The sequence below is a fragment of the Pangasianodon hypophthalmus genome, chromosome 27 (genome assembly GCF_027358585.1).
Source record: "Pangasianodon hypophthalmus isolate fPanHyp1 chromosome 27, fPanHyp1.pri, whole genome shotgun sequence".
Lineage (NCBI taxonomy): Eukaryota > Metazoa > Chordata > Actinopteri > Siluriformes > Pangasiidae > Pangasianodon > Pangasianodon hypophthalmus.
The window spans coordinates 7613441-7634175 of NC_069736.1; the positions used below are offsets into that span (position 1 = coordinate 7613441).

The 20735-nt window shown below is 37.1% G+C and overlaps 1 protein-coding gene across 5 annotated transcripts; it reads left to right on the forward strand.

Moving 5' to 3' along the window:
* The first annotated feature begins 78 nt into the window (after window positions 1-78).
* On the forward strand, window positions 79-19532 carry pip5kl1 (phosphatidylinositol-4-phosphate 5-kinase-like 1). 5 transcript variants are annotated; one of them, XM_026921559.3, is made up of 12 exons: window positions 79-2370; window positions 2707-2874; window positions 7378-7578; window positions 11656-11706; window positions 12274-12428; window positions 13565-13689; window positions 13777-13811; window positions 13902-13954; window positions 14473-14585; window positions 16685-16847; window positions 17652-17690; window positions 17969-19532. In XM_026921559.3, the coding sequence occupies exons 2-12, from the start codon at window positions 2857-2859 to the stop codon at window positions 18390-18392; spliced, it is 1377 nt and encodes a 458-aa protein (XP_026777360.3). In that variant the 5' UTR covers window positions 79-2370; window positions 2707-2856; the 3' UTR covers window positions 18393-19532. The 5 variants fall into 5 exon arrangements, with proteins under 5 accessions (XP_026777360.3, XP_053086179.1, XP_026777361.3 ...); XM_053230204.1 differs by having other exon boundaries at window positions 79-2874; XM_026921560.3 differs by having other exon boundaries at window positions 79-2874; window positions 7381-7578.
* The last annotated feature ends 1203 nt before the right edge of the window (window positions 19533-20735 follow it).

A 20735-nucleotide genomic window follows, 5' to 3' on the forward strand; every position in this document is an offset into this window, starting at 1 on the left:
ACAGCAGCTAGAAATAATGATGGTGGCACAATGAATTCAACTCTAAGCTAAGGATTATAAGATTGTGAGTATGGTTATATTATTGTTATATATGTTATATAATTATATATGTTATATAATTTATTAGAAGTGTCTGGTTTGGACCTGTACTGAATGTCTGGTAGTGTGTGTCGAGCTGATGTGATTACTGAGGGGTTTTTAAACACTGCGTACACTTACTGGCCACTTTATTAAACACACTAACCTTATAAGTCCACATTGTAATTTAACAGTAAAAGACTATAGCTAAATTGTTTTACATGAACAATTTGTGTTCTTCGTTCTCTTGCCCCTTCATCAGTGTCCATTTCCAATCAGAGAATGTGGTTGGATGGATATTTTTGATTGGATTGGTGTGTTGAGAAAAATACCTGCTCAGTGGTGGTCTTATGGTGGTCCTGTTTCACTAACAGACAATGTAGAAGAGGGCTGAGATGTTGAATTGTGCATAACAGCAGACGAAAAGGTGTCATCAAATGTACACCTACTAAGTCCACTTGTATTGAGATGTTTAATAAGTGTAGCTACAAGGTACAACTCTGTATACAAAACAAAAAATAATGGATCACATCAAGGGGTTTTACTTTCATTACTTTTTTGTAGGCTAATATTCTGGGGTGCGCTCATATGGAATGAAAATAAGCTCTGCAACCACAGTTCCCACACATGACACATCTAATAGGTCTATTCCTCCTATGCAATTCATGCAATGAATCATCTCTAGCACATCATGTCTAGCAGTTGTTCATATACGTAGTCATTGTAGCATGGTAAGTATTTTCAAATCTCTTGAGTATTAGGACTTACAGTGTAACTAATATAATGTCAATACAGTAATGTCATTTGCTTCTAGAAACAACAAATCAGACAGTCTCCATTGATATCCCATGTCTGTAAACCTGCACAGGCCACTGTTTATGTTTAAATAATGATTTAAAATATAAACTAAAATATTTTACATTTCGGTTTGATTGGAAATTATTGAGGGGGCACTGTGGTTTAGAGGTTAGCACTGTTGCCTCGCCTCCCACCTCTGCCCTGGGTGCATGGAGTTTGCATATTCCCATGCTTTGGGGGTTTCCTCTGAGTACTCCGGTTTCCTCCTCCAGTCCAAAGACATGCACTGTAGGCTGATTGGCATCTCTAAGATGTCCATGGTGTGTGTGTGTGAGTGTGTGCGAATGTGCCCTGTGATGAGTTGGCACGCCATCCAGGGTGTCCCCTGCCTTGTGCCCCCGAGTCCCCTGGGATAGGCTCCAGTACTCCCCATAACCCTGTGTAGGATAAGTGGTGCAGAAAATGGATGGGATGGATGGATGGAAATTCTTGAAATTAATGCATGTTCTAATTCATGAATTACTGAATGTATAAAACCAGTATTGTAATAATAAGCGCACGAGAGCGGCACCGTGTGGGCGGAGCTTTAACTGCGCTCGTGACGCTCAGTGCGGCTCCGCGAGAGCGACAGCACTGTTCGATTCCAGAAGTGTTGGAATCGACTCCGATTCCCACTGCAGGTGCTGAGAATCAAAGGAGTCGCTTCAAAGAGTCGATTCTCAATTCCAGAAGCTAAAGCAGAAGACAGGAAACACCTTAATTATACTAAAAGTACCTAATACACTATTATGCTTAAGGAATTTTGTCTAAATTCACTAAATTCATATGCTAAATTCATTTGAACATTAATGAAGATTTAATCAGCAATATGATTTGGACTAACACATGCTAAATTACTTTAGCTTCTTGGAGGGTTGCCTTAAGTAGCCTGGCTTTTATTCTTTAATTAACGGTTTAGTTAACTGGCGATGTTGTTTAATTAAAGTTTGTTTTTTGTTTTATAATTGTACATTTTACATCATTGTCCAAAAGTAAAATGCTGTTTAAACTGCTGTGGTTCGTGCTGTGGAGATGAGAATCTCGTCCTCTCACTTTACAGGCGTCTCAGAGGGTTTAAACTCCCCTCAAATAGTTTATAACGGCTCCAAATGCTTCATTCGTGATGGTTAACGTAACACACATACCGCGCAGCTGATTATATAACTGTCAAATATCATCGTTTGCGCAGTAATTGCGCTGTACTGATGTTCATAAAACGTAAACGAAGCCGTTACGATTCCATATTCCATAACATCAGACAAATCAGGTTGTTTAATCACATTTTATTGGCTACCAGTTGCTATGGTGAGAAGTAGGATTAACCAATCGGAATCAAGCATTTTCCCTGTTTATGTTTGAAAGCTACACGTCTGATAGCTCTCCTTTAAACATAGAGCAATCAAACTGATGGACTGTGAAGTACTTAAAGTTTATTGAAAGAGGAGAAAAGGAAGGGTAGAGCCAATGTTTATAAAATAAAATGTCAATTTTTTTTATTTTATATGCTGTCGTTTTATTTCATATTATCACTAGCATGTTATTTGAATTATCTGCAGTGGAACTGTAATAAAGGTGTTTTATGGCAGTGTTATTAACATGGCAAGATGGCGGGAGGTCGTGCCTTAAATGATTAAATAACACATTCGTGCCTTCACCGCTCCTTTTACTGTCTGGTATCCACCTAAAATGCGGTAATATTATGTAGTATATTTCTTCATCAACCTACAGTTCATAAAAAATAAAAAATAAATACACTATTTCACTGTGTGGAGTCGACTCTCGATTTCTCAGTGGCTGTCATCGAAGAATCGACTCTTTTTTGGAATCGACTCTCTTTGGAATCGACTCCCAGGCAGAAGCAGAGCGCTGAGCGATGTGGCAGCTGAGGACAGAAAGAATGCGCTGAAACCGCAGAGTCAGTGGACATGAAGCAGTGTCTCCATGATGAGTCAAACTGAGGTAACATCTTCTTAATCTTTTTCTTCCTCAAAACTGTTTCCTGTTTAACAGACAGGATTGTTAGGAAATGTCCATGTTTATGCTGAGCTGTATGTTCATTCTGAACGCGCTCCTTCTTTCAGTCGAGTTTGCTAACAAAAAAAATAAACAAATAAAAAGATTTGTCTGCTGTATTCCGACAACGCTGTCAGGAAAGATAAGGTAGGTGTTTTTCTTTCTGTGAGAAATATTCAGAAACCTACCGAATAGTCCAGAATGAAAAAGAGCCAGTGTAACGTTGTGTTGTTATGGCAGTGTTCATGTGTATGTTTCATGCCAGGTCATGGGTATGAAAAGGTTAAAAAGCTACTAAAATACACTGACCCTTCATGTCAAGGAGCTGAGTTATCAGATTTAATCTGCTGCATCTGAGCAGCTGATTCCCATCACTGCAGACAAATAAGCCTTTGTGAGCTGGCCAGAGACCACTGCTGGATCTGCATCTGCCCCAAACACTCAAAACATTCACTGAGGATATGCACAGTTTCAGCTTTTTTAACTTATATATATATATATATATATATATATATATATATATATATATATATATATATATATATATATACATATATGTATGTATGTATACACTTGGGGTCTGGTAACACAATACAGGGGGGGTGTAAAATTTTGAACAGGATGATCGGTCTGTGTGTGTATATATATATATATATATATATATATATATATATATATACACACACATACATATACATATATAGTTGTGGTCTGGGAACACAATACATTAAGAGCCAGGGGGGTGGAAAATTTTGAACAGGCTGATCAATGTGTGGGGTTTTGTGTCTTTGGGGCTGCGGTGTAGTAATGTCGCGAGTAGTTTTGCACTCAGGTCTCCATCAGTGGACATCGGATATTTTCAACAAACCAGACTTCAAGTGAAAACTGTGATGAACTTACTGGTTGCACAAATTTGTCCATGTAGTACACAGTTACAAGGGATTTATTTATAACTGCACCCAGATGAGGATGGGTTCCCGTTTGAGTCTGGTTCCTCTCCTGTCTTATTTCTGTAAAGCTGCTTTGTGACAATGTCCATTGTTAAAAGCGCTATGCAAATAAAATTGAATTGAATTTATATATATATATATATATATATATATATATATATATATATATATATATATATATATATATATATATATATATATAGTTGGGGTCTGGCAACACAATACATTAAGGGTCAGGGGGGTGTAAAATTTTGAACAGGAAAACATTTAAATATCTTATGTAGCTTCTGAAGGGCAGTACTAAATGAAAAAATAAGATCTTTAAACAAAATAATAACAATGAACACTGATCATCCTGTTCAAAAGTTTACATTCCCCTGGCTCTTAATGTAGTGTGTTGCCTTCCGTGAATGTTTGCACCTTTTGTAATAGTTGTGTATGAGTCTCTCAGTTGTCCTAAGTGTGAAAAGATGGATCTCAACATCATATAGCCACTGTTGGAAAGGGGTCAAATATTCAGAAGATGCTGGAAAAGCAAATAATGTGCAGTACCTGGAGGATTTTTCTGAAGAACAGTGGGCAGTTTAATTGCTCAGGACAAACAAGGGACTCATGAACAACTATCACAAAACATAAAAACAGTCGCTGATCATCCAGGTAATAACACACAGTATTAAGAATCAAGTGTACGTAAACATTTGAAATGGTTTCTTTGTGTAAATTCAGTTGTTATTTTGTCTTGTGGATTATATGTAAACATCTGTTATGTGAAATAGCTTATTCGGGGCAGTACGAAAAAAAACAAAAACAAAATGCAGTTTTAAAATCATTTTGCAGATTCTGCAAGGTGTATGTAGACTTATGACTCCAACTGTGTTTATATATAAACACACACATAAATATATATTATATATGACTGGTGGAACGGTGTCCCATCGAGAGTGTATTCCTGCCTCACACCCATTACTACCCGGATAAGATAGGCTTGGGCACAAACCTGACCAGGATAAAGAGGTTCCTGAGAAAGAATGTATGAACGAATGTTAAGTCCCATGTTTCAGTGCTGTACCAGTCCACGTCACAGGTTCCTTATTCCTCTTACCTGCCTACCTAAGCTAGTTTCTCCTGAATAAAATGCCTTTGAATATCATAAAGTATCAGAGTATACATCTCCTAAGTACTAGCTTTTACAACACAGCACTGTTGATTCTTCAATCCTGATCAGTCAGAATGTGTTGATGAATTTTCTGTAACAGCAGCTCTGAGAGCAGTTCCGGTTGACACAACATTATAGTTTATATTAAAATCACAAAATCTAATGCGTTATAGTTTCTTTAGTAACAATTTACATAGGCAATTTGATTACGGATGCTCCCCATAAACGGATTATAACTTATGTAGCTTCTGAAGGGCAGTACTAAATGAAAAAATAAAATCTTTAAACAAAATAATAACAATTTACACCGATCATCCTGTTCAAAAGTTTACATCCCCCTGGCTCTTAATGTAGTGTGTTGCCTTCTTGAGCAACAGTGAATGTTTGCACCTTTTGTAATAGTTGTGTATGAGTCCCTCAATTCCCTCAATTAAAATATGAGTAATCTTTGATACGGTGAAGGTTTTTAAAACATTTTTGGAAGGAGTCTCCAGTATCACTGCTTTATAACATTCAGAGGTAAAGCTGGAACTTTAGGTTTTCTGTCAGGTGAAAAATCTTCAGGCCTGAAGGCATTGTGGTTTCTCAAGAAAAAGCAAAAAAAACAAGGGTTTGGTGAGGGAACTGTTGTTTATAGCTGCTATAACTTAAGTCACAACAAGAACTAACTTCTTTAATTAATAGAAAATTGTACTAGTTGACACAATGTGGTATAAGAAGAATTAAACATTTTGGAACATGCTGTTTTAGGAAAATAATCACCTTCAGGGTGGTAATGCTCCGCTCCCTTGTTGATCTTTCTACTATAACAGTATGTTTTATTTCTTACATAGCAGAAGTACAGTATTCTTTGTTACATATAGCTCTTTGGAAATTGTACCCTGCTGGGAAAAAATAATACATTATATAGTTTGACTTACTAATGAAACTGTAAATATTACCTCATCTAATGGTTGCCAGAAGCTGACTCATTCTTGATACAATTACAGATCTGGGAGATATTCAGTGTCTTACTGATTGAATTGTATCCTAATGGAAGAGTTGCCAGTTCTATCTAGATATATGCTACTTATCAGTGCTTTTCTGTTTCCATGTTGACAGTCTGAAGCACCAGGGTTATTACTGATTACCACAAATATCACAGAAGACCATTTGGACCATGGATTCAGCCCCAGATTATCACCACAAGGCCTCCATCAGAAACCACACTCCTACATCACTAAACATCTAATGTGTCTTGAATCTTTCCTTCAAGACGGAAAACACAAAATAAAGTCAATAACCATTACTAAGCCACTAGAAACCAACAGAAACCTCTAATGGTCACTATGAATTTTTGAGCAGGGTAGATTATTCAGATCATTAATGTAGAACACAGGGCGCGCTCTAACTGAAAACACACTCCATTCTTTACCACTTGTCTTGTTGTCAAGGAAACGGGAAGCAGCAGGTCTGTCATCTTCTGTTATGATTTACACGAGCTCACGTGTGGATCTGCAGCAAGAAGAGTGGAAAACGTGCGCTGGAAAGAAATGAAGACATTATTGCACCCGTAGCAGAAAATGAAGATTCCAGATCTTTTTTTGGCTGAAAACTGCAAAATGTGACATTCTGGGAAAAATTAGGACCAGCATTGGAAAACAGAGAGGAATATTAGATTAAATATAGGATATTATGATACAGCTAATACACTAGTATGCAAAAGAGTTTTGTAAGTACAGCAATACAAACATTATTCACATAACAATGGAGAGAAAAAGGCAGATGCTATACCACATGCACTCTTAGAAATAAAAGTATCTTGTTGCTGGGGCGGGATCACAAATGGTACATCTTTTTATACTTTTAAAAATAATTTACGGGACACAATTGGACCTTAAGGAACACTGATTAAAGTAGCTTTAAAGCTTTATTCTTAAACCTGGTTAAAGGTACATCACATGCACCTGCACACGCACGTAAAAGATACATACTAATGGTACAAAAGGTATGACCTTGCTGGTTCCACCCTGGCGACAAGGAAAAGTACAGTTGGGTGCCTTTATTTCTGAGAAGTAGCACAGCTTAACATGAATTAGTGGATACTTAACAAACAAAGGCCTCTCTAAGCTAATTACATTTACGTGACAGGAGACTTGTCATGAACAGAATGCTGATTATATTGTTAACTTATTCTGCATCAGGTTTATCAGGAAATAAATCCTGAAAATGAAATGATCCGTCACACGTCACGTGTTAAGTTCTTAGGATTAAACCATTCCATTGTGATATTGCACGGAGCCAGTGGAGTGGAGACCTCTGAAGTAATAGTGTTATATTTTGCATTTGGACTCCTAATCGCAGCAGATGGAGATGGCAGGGCCGAGCAGCAGCAGCAGCAGCATGCGGGTGGTCAAGAGGAAGTTCTGGGGAGGCCTGCGGCAGCGCTGGAAGCTCCTGGGTGTGTTTGAAATCGACCAGCAGCATGAGTTCTACTCACTCACCTGCATGATGAAGGAAGGCCTGGCTGGTGCTGTGCAGAACACCATCGACAACCCAATACCTGTGAGTAATAAGAATAGCAATAAGCACCTTTTCAAAGCACAAGGACACTTTAGAGTACATATAGGATGTGAAGCTGGGAAAATTCTGCAGGAGAATTGACCTTTGACCTAGACATGCTGTGAAAGTACATCTGCAGGATTTCATTACAGGAAATTGGGAATGAGCTGATATTTTCAGATATTCAAGATTGCTGTAAAAATCAAAAGCAATCAATCAAGTAGTAATCAAATTCTCCAATTTAAGAAACACATAGTCCAATTTAGGACCAAAAAATATGTGAACATCTTATAATCCATCTGATGTTAGTGTAGTTAGTTATAGGCTGGATGCAACAACTAAAGCTAAACTTCAACATTACTGACAAGAATAATGAATACAACATTACATGTATCCTCTAAATTGGTAAAAGATGACTGATAATGAATATCTACAACAAACACCATGCCCTCTGAGAGGGTGTTTTCTGTGCAGGACTTATCCTAAACTGACTGCGCTCTCGTCTTAACTCAATTTCTTTATTGTGAATTTCCATTAACTAAAATATGCTATTAAAACATTAGCTTTTAATGGTTAATGCTTTAAGAGTTGCTGCAGCTGTTTAAAGTTTAAAGCATTTCATATTAAACGGTGACCACACATGCGTTTAACACTCCATCTGGAAGAAAGCATTAAACATTTTGTGCTGCAGCTGTTATTTTTCAAATAATGACATCAAATATTTTGAATTTCGAGTGTATTATTTTCCTTAAAACGCCGCAGCAGAAATATAGTGTATTCATTTTTAGTTTATCAGGCTAATCCGAGTAGATTTCAGGACCACTAACACTGAATATAAAGAAATAAATATCGACTCTTTATATTACCAAACTACAAACTGATGTTAAGTAGATAATAGTTATATGCTGATAAAAATGTTCATATTGCAGTAACTATTATCACAAATTATAATTATATCACAATATTGTAATTGTTGTGTAACAGTTGTGTTTTGGTAAAGCTTTTTAAAACTTTAATGGAATTGTTGTGAACAGAATTACTGAGATTTCCTTCTCTCAAAAGTTCAACAAACTTTGAAGAAATCTTGCTGACTTAGGCAGCTTTTCAAAGTGTGCATGATAATATGATTTAGTGGTTTACCTGATTTTCAGCTCATGCCTTTAACCCTTTAAAATCATGGCTTATGATTCAGTAACTACAGTGAGACTAATAGTAAAAGGTATATCTTTACAAGTGTGAGAAATGTGCTGTATGTCCGGACCCATCGCCAGTCCTGATATTAAATATAATAGACGTCATTAAAGACACACCAGATTCAAACATTGTGTTTATAAGTAATTAGGGGGTTGATTAAGTCCCAGAGAGAAGCGTGTTTAGGTTTGGTCCCATAGTGACCATGTGTTTACGAATATGAACTTGCTATCCAGTGTGCTGTATTGTTTTGGGTGCTCACGGTGCCTGGCCCCCTGAGAAAGAAGAAGAGAACATCACAGTTCTGCTGACACAAACACAATTGTGAAGCCTGTGTAGGAGAGGGGTGGAGGGATACCACAATGCCTCAGTCTCCACCGCACAGAGCAATAGGCGGAAAACAATACGCCAAAGTTTTTTCTTTTTAAAGGAATACTCCAGCTGATCTCTACCTACTGTTTTTGTCATGTGTAAGGCTGGGGTGTCATTATTTTATTTCATTATTTTAGGCAACGGTCCACATTACACTTAGTTCAATGTCAAGTGGGCTTTATGACAAAAAAACTTTAACAGACCAATAACACATCAACAACTCCTCTATTTATCTACAATTATCTGGATACATGCTCCATATATAAATGGATATAATATCATCTAAAAAACAGATACAAAACTATTCATTAATAAAATATTTTGCTAATGAATCATTTGCTCTCAGAACATTCTCTCGTGGGATGGATTCCACAAGGTGTTGGATACCTTCCTTTGAGATTCTGGCCCGTGTTGACATAATTGCATCACATAATTGCTGCAGATTTGTCAGCTGTGCATTTCATGCTGCAAATTTCCCACATCCCGTGTAGCTGGTGACTCGAGAGGGCATTGAAGTACACTGAACTCATTGTCATGTGCATAGAACCAGTTTGAGACGACTATGTGACATGGTGTATTATCATGCTGGAAAGTAGTCTTTATAGATAAGGCTAAGGATAAGGATAAAATAAGATCAAGTTCAGTTGGTGGCTATAAAGGGATGTACATGGTCAGCAACAGTACTCAGATATACTGTGGCATTCGAACAATATTTAATTGGTATTGTGGCACCCGCCCAATATGTGCCGAGAAAATATTCCCCACACCGTTACACCACCACTTGGGGCTACAGATTTATGCTGTTGATACCACATTCTTGGACTGATTAATCACGATTTCTGCTGCAGCATGCACATGCTTGGGTCAGAATCTGGCATCTCCAGCAAGAATCCCTGGACTCAAACTGCTGCCTTGTGTCTTGCGAAACAGTTTTGGTGAGCCTGTGGCCACTATAGCCTCAATTTCCTGTTCTCGGCTGACAGGAGTGGAACTTGATGTGGTCTTCTGCTGTTGTAGCTCATCTGCCTCAACGATGTGTCTGATGTCGCTTGGATACCATAAAACCATACCAGAAAAAGTGAAAGAAACTGGAATTACTCTTTACTGTATTTCTCCGGTTTTCAGTAACAATACATAAGAAGAGTTTTATTAGGACATTGTCTCATGCATATCCTGTCCTAAGAGACTAATTGTTAATGGTTGTAGTACTGAATTTGTTTTCTATAGTGAACTATTTCTGTACACCTGCCCAAAGACTTTCATTATAAATGAGATTGGAGTAAACAGTTGTGTTTTTTATTTATATGTAATTCTTTCATATATTTTATAATTTTTATCTAAATCAAAATTATTGTTCTTAGTAGTCACACATGCACTACAGTTGACATGGATAGAGATAAGATTGAAATCCCTTGGAGTGTGACTTTACGTTGTGTCATGGGAGAAATGAAGGAATGAAAGAAGGAATGGATAGATGTTCCTATGAAACACATTAGGAACCTTTTACCAAGCTATTATGCTAGTTTTTGTCTTTCTCTAGTGTTATTGTTTGGTTTCGCTCTTACACTCATGATCCAACAGCGAAACAGGCAAGGAATCCACAAATTCCCACCCAAGAATTCAAATGTTACTCTGGCATGGCTTTGCTAGTCTAGTGTATAAAAAGCATATGTGTAGGTTATACACACACACACACACACACACACACACACACACACACACACACAGTCATATGTTGAACTTAACCTGCTTATGCAGCAGTTTGACTGTGAATGATAGTGAGTGTGCAGTCTGTTGTTTCTGACTCAAAGCTCCTACCTCCATCTTACACACATAAAAACACTACATTACCAATATTTTGTTGTGCTTAGGTTTTGTAATTGTTTAATAAATGAGGAGCTCAAAAATGCATGTTGTTACATTCTGGAAGAATGTGGGGTTGTAGTGGTGCAGCGAGACACATGCTAATTGTCACATGATCCCTCTTTTTAAAAAGGTGGAAACTCTGGGCAAGAACTGGAAACTCTGATCTTGTTAACTCTGTACACTGTAGATCAATCTTAATACAAACCATAAAGATCTACAAAGATCAAACTCTTGTGAGTAGCATGTGATGATGAATCATGTCCAGTGTTGAGAATGTAACATAGTAGAGACGGGATGCAAGTGCACAAAAACAGTATATGCTTTATTGAGCAAATCCAAGAATCATAATCCAAGTATATAGTAGGGGTCAAAACACAGCCAGGCAAATCATCTGAAGATGATTATAACTCACTTATTATAAATCACTTGTGCTGTCCTTCAAGTTGTTGCCCATCTGTATATAACAGATTCAGTCTTCCATCAACAATTAAAATATTAAAAGTGAATTTGAAGAAAACATATTTTCAGTTCTTTTGTCAGTACAGGGAATCATGGCCAACACTGATTCTGTGGAAATTAGAACGTTATTTATAATTAATATGCAACCTCACAACCATCATAATCATGTTCATTACATGTCTACTGTTTCAGAACGAACTCTCTGAAGATGATTACCGACTTGAGGTGACACAAATCCATAAGGTACTTACAAATTGCAGTGACTAAAGATTTCAATTATACAGTATGTGTATACTTTAACAGCTGTCAGAATCAGTAATGGTGTAATCTGTTATGTATATGTGGTGTTATTTTGTCTATATTATGTGGAATCTAACTACCTAACATGTAATAATGGTGTTGCTTGGTATTGTTTTTGAATATATTTGTGCTACATAATGGTAGATGTTGTAAAAGAGTTTCAAACAGAAGAGCCAAGCAAGGTAAATTTCCAAACGTTTCCAAAAAAACAGGATGTTTTGGACAAAAGTCCTTCATCAGCTGTGCTAGAAAAGTGTTTCTGAGGCTGTATGCGGTCACACCGGTTGATATTCGAAATGATGTAATACCTGTTGTTCGAATATCTACAGGTTTCACCTCCTGCAGCTTCAGAAGCAGTTGTCCAAAACATCCTAGAAACATTGTGTGCTTTGCATATCTTTTACTACATCTCCTACTATTACTGAAGTACACTGCTCCCTACAGTAATAGACTACCTACGGAATAATCTAGAATATGTCATTATTTGCTCATGTGACTGCCTGTGTAAAGGACTTTAGGATGGAGACGTTTGCAGGGCCGGTGTTTGCCAGCCTGCGGCGCTCTCTGGGGATGACAGAGAAAGAGTATCAGCATTCTCTCTCCTCTGAAGGCTGCTACCTGCAATTCATCAGCAATTCAAAGAGCAAAGCAGATTTCTTCCTAACGTGAGTCAGCACTAACAGCCTGCAGTTTAGATACACCACCGTGTGTGTGTGTGTGTGTGTGGTGCCCTTGGAAAGCCCATTCTCTACTATATATAGTTCTGAACACTACATTTTCACTGAACTGAAATGTTTCCCTTTTGGGTGTGTCTCAACCAGAAGTGAAGTTATAGCTTTTTAAATTCTTTTTATTTTAATTAAACATCACAGAGATCCTTTCTTTTAAATAATAATTGACCATTAAGGCTATCTGAGATTTTATCTTTAGAGACAGAAGAAGTGTAGCAAGTTCTCCAAAAGCCCAGAACAAATTACCAGTTAATTTCTTTAGGGAATTGCATAGCCTAAGAGAATTTATACAGTCTTAAACACAAAGGCAAATTATGATTTCATTTAACTGGTTGTTTGACTAGTTAAAATAGTATTATATTATGTATGGCCATCTATGAAATTGCAAATTCTACCAAATAGCCAAAAAGCTATGGAAAAGATAGAAAAATCAGGTTTTAGCCAAAATTAGGTTTTTCCGCCTATAGCATGACCTACAGTATCTGTCAGCTTTAAGAAACGAGATATGTATTTTTCTAAAATGATGCCTGCAAAGATCATTTTGGGTCAGGAGCCAGTTTAACAAATGCAGTCTTAAAAACAGTCACTATCCTTAAATATTAAAAACTTTGCTAGCTAAGTGAGACTTACACACTGAATGCTAGGCTTTGATCAAGTTGTTGGATAGCTACGTGCCATAGCGAAATGGACATAAACATAATCAATTCAGTTTGTACCCAGATACCAGCTGTCAAACTATCTGTGATATTCCTGCTCCGCAGTCAGAATGAAATCATTAAAAGCAGTTCTCTCCCTTTTCATTCTTGGGGTAAACAGAATTTAAAATGCTCGAACTTTACTTGTGGTTGAGATGCACAGAAAAAAGAGAAACTTTTTTTCAGTTCAGGAAACTACTTGATACATACTGTATATACCTTTCTATGTGTTAATCATTAGTCATGAGGTTCTTGTTCAAAAAAGCATGTGTGTTATGCTGGTTAAAGTGTAGACAAAGCTCTTTCTCTTACACACTTACTGCCAAGCTCTTAAGTGTGATATTGCATCGTGTATTCATATTCTTCTTATTACAGGAATGATAAACGGTTCTTCCTGAAGACACAGAACAGAAGGGAGATTCGATTCCTCCTATCTCATCTAAAGCATTACATGGAGCATCTGGAGAAGTACCCCCATTCTCTCCTGGTTAAGTTTTTAGGTGAGAGTTTCACAACCACAAATGTATTATCAGGCTAGCATCAGCGCATTTTCTGCTTTAAATAATAATCACTTTTCATAATCGCAGGTGTTCACAGCATCAAGATCGCCCATCGGAGGAAGGTAGAGAGGTCTTTTTTGTACTGTCGAGTTGTCACCTGAGTGGTGATAAACTATGTGCAACGTAATGATCAAATCTGTTTCTCTCTGTAGTACTTTATAGTGATGCAAAGTGTCTTCTATCCTGATGAAAGAATATGTGCCAGGTAAAAGACTAATGAAATATTCTGAATGTGTGAATACAGTCTATAAAGAGAACATTGCTCTGATTTGGATTCAAGCTATTTATCCACCCTTAATATTTAAAAAAAAGAGACATTTTCAAGAAGCATGTTCTGACCCAGCTCTGTAAAGTCTCTCCTGGCTTTTTTATATTAATCATGGCTAAAATGAACGTTTTTGTTCATGATGTCTTACTTTAGATGCAAGATCTGTACTAGAAGGTGACACTATAAAGCCTGTAGCATCTGCAATTAAGCCATTAAGTTTAAGACTGAGTATAAATTCATACAACCAAGGCTTCCAAGGCTTCATTATTATCAGTGTATCAGGAACCATTTGTTGCTGAAAAAAGTACTGTTTATTTAATGACCATATGATTTTAGGATGTCAAAGTCAGCACCACCCTTAGTAAAAACAAATAGTGCCAAATGTTCTCAAACTAAAGCAAATATACATGCATGCACAGCATAATGTACACACTGTACATATTCCTTCTCTATAGATATGATATAAAGGGCTGTGAAGTGAGCCGGTGGACGGACCCAGCACCTGAGGGGAGTCAGGTCATCGTTGTTCTCAAGGATCTCAATTTTGAGGGAAAACATATCACATTAGGTAATGCCATACTCTGAGTGCTATAAGTTTACTGATATCAGGTAGACTACATACGCAGTATTTGCAAATTAGGCAGAAACAAGTTCATAAAGGACATCACTGAATGCTAACGTGACCTGTACAGAGTGCAAAACATTCTACAGTTATTCAGCAAACAAAACAGCTCAATTGTTTTACATATACAAGCCTATTAAGTGATTATCCCATTAATGCCGACTTTCCCAGCCAGGGGTTCGTGAACCTCTAGGGGTTCGTGGCGGCATTGCAGGGGGTTGGTGAGGCAGTGATAAAAATGTCAATGACACATTAAGGTAAATTGTATATAATCAAATACAAAATTAAGGTAATTACAACTGATAATATTGTAGCATTTTACTATAACCTCATAAGTCAAAAGTGATAGAAGTTGATTGAATTAATCGTTAGTCATGTCATGAGATACTTCTTAGCATGTGAGAGTTAAACATAACATACAGTGTTCCCTAGCTAAATCATTCATTGTGGCTAAAATTGTCTTCAGCTTTAGAGCTCCTTAAAATCACTTAAAATGTACAGACAAAGCAAAGACAAGCAAAGTCCAGCAGGGAATATTCAAAACTTGGATGTATGTGAATGGACAGTGACAAGACCTTCAGAATGGACATACACATTGCCCCCACTGTGTGGCAAGTTTGATGCAGTTTTCTAATGAAAGTATGAAGCCAGCTTTCTTAAAAAGACAGTTGGAAACAAGACGTGAAAATCTGGTCATGAACCCAAACAAGGCAAAGTTGCATAGATTAAACAGATTAAAAAGCTGTAAATGAGTAATTTACAAGCTTTTTCAATGAGCAAGAGATTAATTTAACATCTCCGGGGGAACTTGAAACAAATAATTTAGGTCGAAAGGGTTCACTTGACAAAAAGTTTGAGAATCTCTGCATTAATGTGTAAATTGAGGGCAAGACACTCCAGGCTATATTCATAGTAGGTGACTTAAGTCCAAATGTTATGTCAATATTTACTCAGGGAAATTTGCACATATTCAGAGTACTCAGGTACTTAAGTTGATTTTCTTGGTGCTCCATTCAAATAAGGCCAGTGTTTTTGTTAATTGTTGTTGTTTCCTTAATTCTGTAAAGGAAACGTGCCCACGGTTTGATGGATAAGCTGACCAAGCACTCGTCAGCTATACTTACAGCTCACTTTATATTAATTCATAACTTTTTTGTGTCATAGTGATATACACATCTATTTATGTGTCAGAAGTGTATCATATGACACACACCAACTTCCTTTCTAAACCTTATAAACTACACTAACTAAACACATGAAGCGAAACACATGAAAACACATTGTGTATTTAAAACCTTTCAACTGCAAAATCTTTTTTTCCTATATGAAGGATCACAGTTTCTAGATGACCTACGTATATTCATAGACTTTTACATGTTCATTGTTATTCCTATTTAGAAGAATATTACAGAGGAAATGACCAAAATGTACATAACTGTTGGATTTATGGTAGATTTTATATTGAAAATGTCAAAAAACAGTATAAGAGATAATTGTTTTCTTGGTTAAACAATAAAAATACACTCACCGAGCACTTTATTAGGAACACTACAATAATACTTGGTAGGGCCTCTCTTTGCTCTCAAAACAGCCTCAGTTCTTTGTGGCATGGATTCCACAAGATGTTGGAAACATTGCTTTGATATTCTGGTCCATGTTGATATGATGGCATCAGACAATTCCTGCAGATTTTTCATTGCACTTGCGCTGCTGCCACACCATTGGCTGATTAGGCAATTACATGAATGAGTAGGTGTACAAGTGTTCCTTGTTGTGTGTATGATAAAATAAAAACCTGTAGTTTTGGTTTTATTAAGTATTCAAATTTACACACATTAAATTATCCAAAGCCTCATTAAATCAATCAATCCATACATACATACATACATACATATAAATTTATAAATAATAAAAAAGAAAGTTCCAATACACCATTAAAAAAAATTATCCTAATCACCTGTAGTGTCTTGCTTTAATTATTGAGTCAAGAGCTTGACTTGAAATGCAGGTTTGTATGCTTGTGTGTGTGTATGTGTGTGAGGCAGACCAACAGCGGCCCTGGCTGTTACGTCAGGTGCAAATCGACACATCCTTCCTGCGAACACTGAATGTACTGGACTACAGCCTCCTGCTGGCTCATCAGCCCCTGCACCAGGACGAGCGTCACCCCAGCCTGTCCTTCGCCACCCTCATCATGCGCACCAAGAAGTAAGGGACTTACAAACACACAACTCTGTTTAAGGGTTTAGTCTGTGACATGAGTACTACCGAGATTATATGTGCGAAGGAAAACCTTATTGCTTTAGAATTGTTCAGCTGTTTTGTCAAGTACATTGTGTGGTGAACGTTTTAGACGGGTATTTGATTAAATTTGAGCACATGTGTTAATTTACAATTGTTCCAAAAAATGCTAGAAATTATATACAAGCTCCGACCCTAACACTGGGGCTTTAGAATTAAGGCTATAAGTATTTTAAAGGAAAATTCTGCCAAAAGTTCAAAAGGAAATGTCCATCCCAAACCCCATAATCCATCAGCTATGACATACTTGGTGTCTAAAGTTTGCCCATTTAATTTTTTATGTAATTTTAAGTAATGGACATCGATGTTATCTAAAATATTTTGAGTGAAATAAACTTCTCTTATTCATGATCAACCATAGCTCCAGCACAAAACTATAGAAGCAAACGTTAGACACTGAGTGATCTTTTTTTTTTTTTTTTTTTTTTAAACTGAACTTTAAAAATTGTTTAAAAAATTGTTCCTTTAAATTGGCCCTGATGGCATCCTCTAGTGGACAGTTTAGAATTAGAAAATCCGATTTGACAGATTTCAAGCCATTCCCATCTGAGAATCTGAATAACTCTTACAACTGAAAGTTTTTTTAAAATCATAATTACAGTTACATCATTTTTTTATGTTCAATGCTCATCAAAAGCTCAAATCACAGATGCATGTTCTTAGTTTCCTGTTTGTGCCGAATCTCACTTCCATGTTCACCTCTGTTTCCAGATCCCTCACTTTGCCCTCCACAAGGCCAGTGGCAGGCAGGCATGTAGCTAAGACATATCAGCACAGTATAAATAACCAGTGTCATAATTGCAAAGTGTTTAACCATAACCATGCATGAGCTTGCTAGCTACACTACTCATGCTGAGATTGCATTTTCACATTACATGAAAGCATGGGAGTTTAAAATGGACCGATTTGTTGGAGCTAATCCAAGTGCTAAGTGCGTCAGCCAACAAACTAACAAGCTCTGCCAAACCAGAGTGATGCGTGTGATGTTGCTTTGGATTGCTCTGACTGGCTTTGGTTTTCTGCATTAGGTCAGTGAACACATGCTCCCGTGCTGCTGTCCCAGGAGTGGTGCCTGAGGAAGACTCAACCATCCAAGCCACAGAACTGGATTCAGGGACGTCACAGTGGCAGATCACAGAGACGTCTCAGGCAGAATTTGGAGAACAGAGCGACGGGGCCTCTAAGGTTGGATCAGAATCGGCTGAACTGCTGGAGTTTCAGGCCCAGAATCGGCGGCTGCTGCCTAACTTCAAAAACCCGATTCACGTAATAGACGGGCCAGAGCAGCGCTATTTCATCGGCATCATTGACATCTTCACTGTTTATGGCTTCAAGAAGAGACTTGAGCACCTGTGGAAGAGGCTGAGACATCCTGGACAAAGTTTCTCTACTGTCAGCCCTCCTGCCTACTGTCTGAGACTGTGCCAGTGGGTACAGGACCATACCAAGTAGCCTACGACTGGGGGGGGATCAGTAATGACTGGAAAATGAGCAAATGTGCTGAAAAACATGCTGGAGATACACACAGATGGTCATACTTAAGCCAAAAGAATGAATTTTGCTCTGGCAAATAAGAGCACCTATGTGTGTTGGCTAGCATGTAGCCACAATGCTAACATAAGCCCTTACTACTAAGAGTTTTGGTTTAAATATAACAGGACTACAAGCACTACAATCCTGTCACAAAGAAACCTGAGTAATTCTGTCAGTTCTATGATTATAATGAAGTTGAAGTTGATACAAAGTTGTAACTTAATTCTTGAAAAGGTTTTATTATAAAATTCTTTTAAAAAAGTTTTTTTTTTTTAAATTTTAAGTCCTAAAAGTATAATATAGAGTCATAGATCATACAGAAATGTTAAGTAACAAAATTGATCTGTGAAAGTATACCTTACTGTGCTAACATTGTGGCTATATCTGGACATCAGTGAATCGGTCAGTGTAAGAAGTGTAGTGATGAATGTTGGCGGGTTTTTCTTCTCTTCTGAAATGTCAAACAGCTACAAAACTCCAAAGAGACGACGCATCCAGCTGCAGCATCCATTTTCCAAAGCCATGCAAAAGAGAAAACTTTAAAACTATACAGAAATAGACCTGATACGCAGTAAAAGAATAAGCATTTTCAGCTCTGTTTCAGTTCTTTCTCATTTTTATGATAACAGCTTATATGCAAAATACAATAGAACTGAAACCATCTTTGCTTTTATTATGCATTTTGCGTATATGACTTGAAATGAACAGTAAATCCTGTGATATGAATGTTTACCAAAATTATATTTGAGTCAACTCAGCTGCGTAAGATCACAGAATGTTATGTAACACAGTTCTGATATTATTGAAATCATATCAAGGTTCAACTCAAAACTTTGCAAGAAGAAAAAAGATTATAAACATGATGACGCTAACACAGTGCTAGCACTGTTATTTCAGGTATGTATTAAAATTGTGTAATCGTGTTTGTGCGTGCATGTGTGCATATTTGTGTGTATGAGATCACAATTTCACATTTCATAGCTTATATATATATATGAATATTATCTATACAGTTGAGAAGTTCTGTAATTTAAATAAAAAAAAGCTTTTAACAACAAATTTCAGTTTATTTCTTTGTCAGAAAGAAGAAAGCAGCAACTGCAGTCATCAGAACGATAAAGTTTAGTGCGTTATTGCAACAGCTAAGCTACAAAGAGATTTTTGTTTTAACAGTATCGATAGTTTGGGTTCAGTGGGCGAAACTTCATAAACAAAAAGATGTAAGGAGTAAGAGGAATAAGTAAGGAATAAAACATGACAGGTTGTTCTCTTATAGGAAAATAATCAACACTGGGGTGGTCTGATATGGCCTGATGTGAAGCGAAGTTACTGTTAAAGTAACTATAGAGTTGATTATTTTCCAAAAACTACATGTTCTGAAATGTATTATTCCTCTTATATGAACAGTCACTAGTCAACAATTACAGTTTTAAATGTATTAATCTGTTTATAGTTATATTTAATGTTATACAACAGTTAGTTCCATCCAATAATTTGATTGGATGAGCAGTGTTCCAGGAGTGCTTATATTTAGTACGTTTCACTGTGTATCACTCCACTTGTCTGTCTTCACCACATAAAATTCCACTTCTGACTTAAATAAGAAAGCTAATCAAATGAAGATGAAAAGGAAGAAAGGAAGCCAATTTCATCGGAAACACCTTTAACTGGAACGTACAAATCACTGTGAGCTAGCTACCCAGCTAGCTGATGTGCTGTCAGCGAGTGTGGCTTCTTCGGGATCTATTTCCATTTGCGGAGCAAAAATAAATTATTTGGCCGTATTGTATCTGAAACATCAGTTACTCTATGTTAATTTCTTATTTATAAAATTTGTATAAAAACAATATCTCACTCACAATTGTGTTGTTATACTGAATATCTGCATGGCTGTGATTACCTGCGGCACTCGGCCTACAGCCGAATCACAGCCGTATCACAGCCGTGCCCATGTTCAGTATAACTGCACTCGGATCGCGCGGTATTGCTTAACTGCAGAATGTCCACAAGACAAGTTAGTTCCTGTTATTGCTTACATTACAGCAGTTGTTCACTCACCATACTCTCTTTTTTCTCTTTCTTAACGTTATTAGAAAAATGCAGCTTGTCATATTACCACAAAACTGGAAAGCACAAAATGTCCTCTGTCCTGAAGACCTTCCTGTGGAGGAAAACTTGCCTACTGTTACAAATGCCCTGACACTGGAGACTCTTCATAACTCTTCAGTAAACCTCACAGCTTCAGCGACGATGTTTATTTTT

Coding starts and splice junctions, on each gene's coding strand:
- pip5kl1 (XM_053230204.1), top strand. Junction 11,707..12,273: donor AGGTGACACAAATCCATAAG/GTACTTACAAAT, acceptor GCCTGTGTAAAG/GACTTTAGGATGGAGACGTT. Junction 12,429..13,564: donor AAAGCAGATTTCTTCCTAAC/GTGAGTCAGCAC, acceptor TTCTTATTACAG/GAATGATAAACGGTTCTTCC.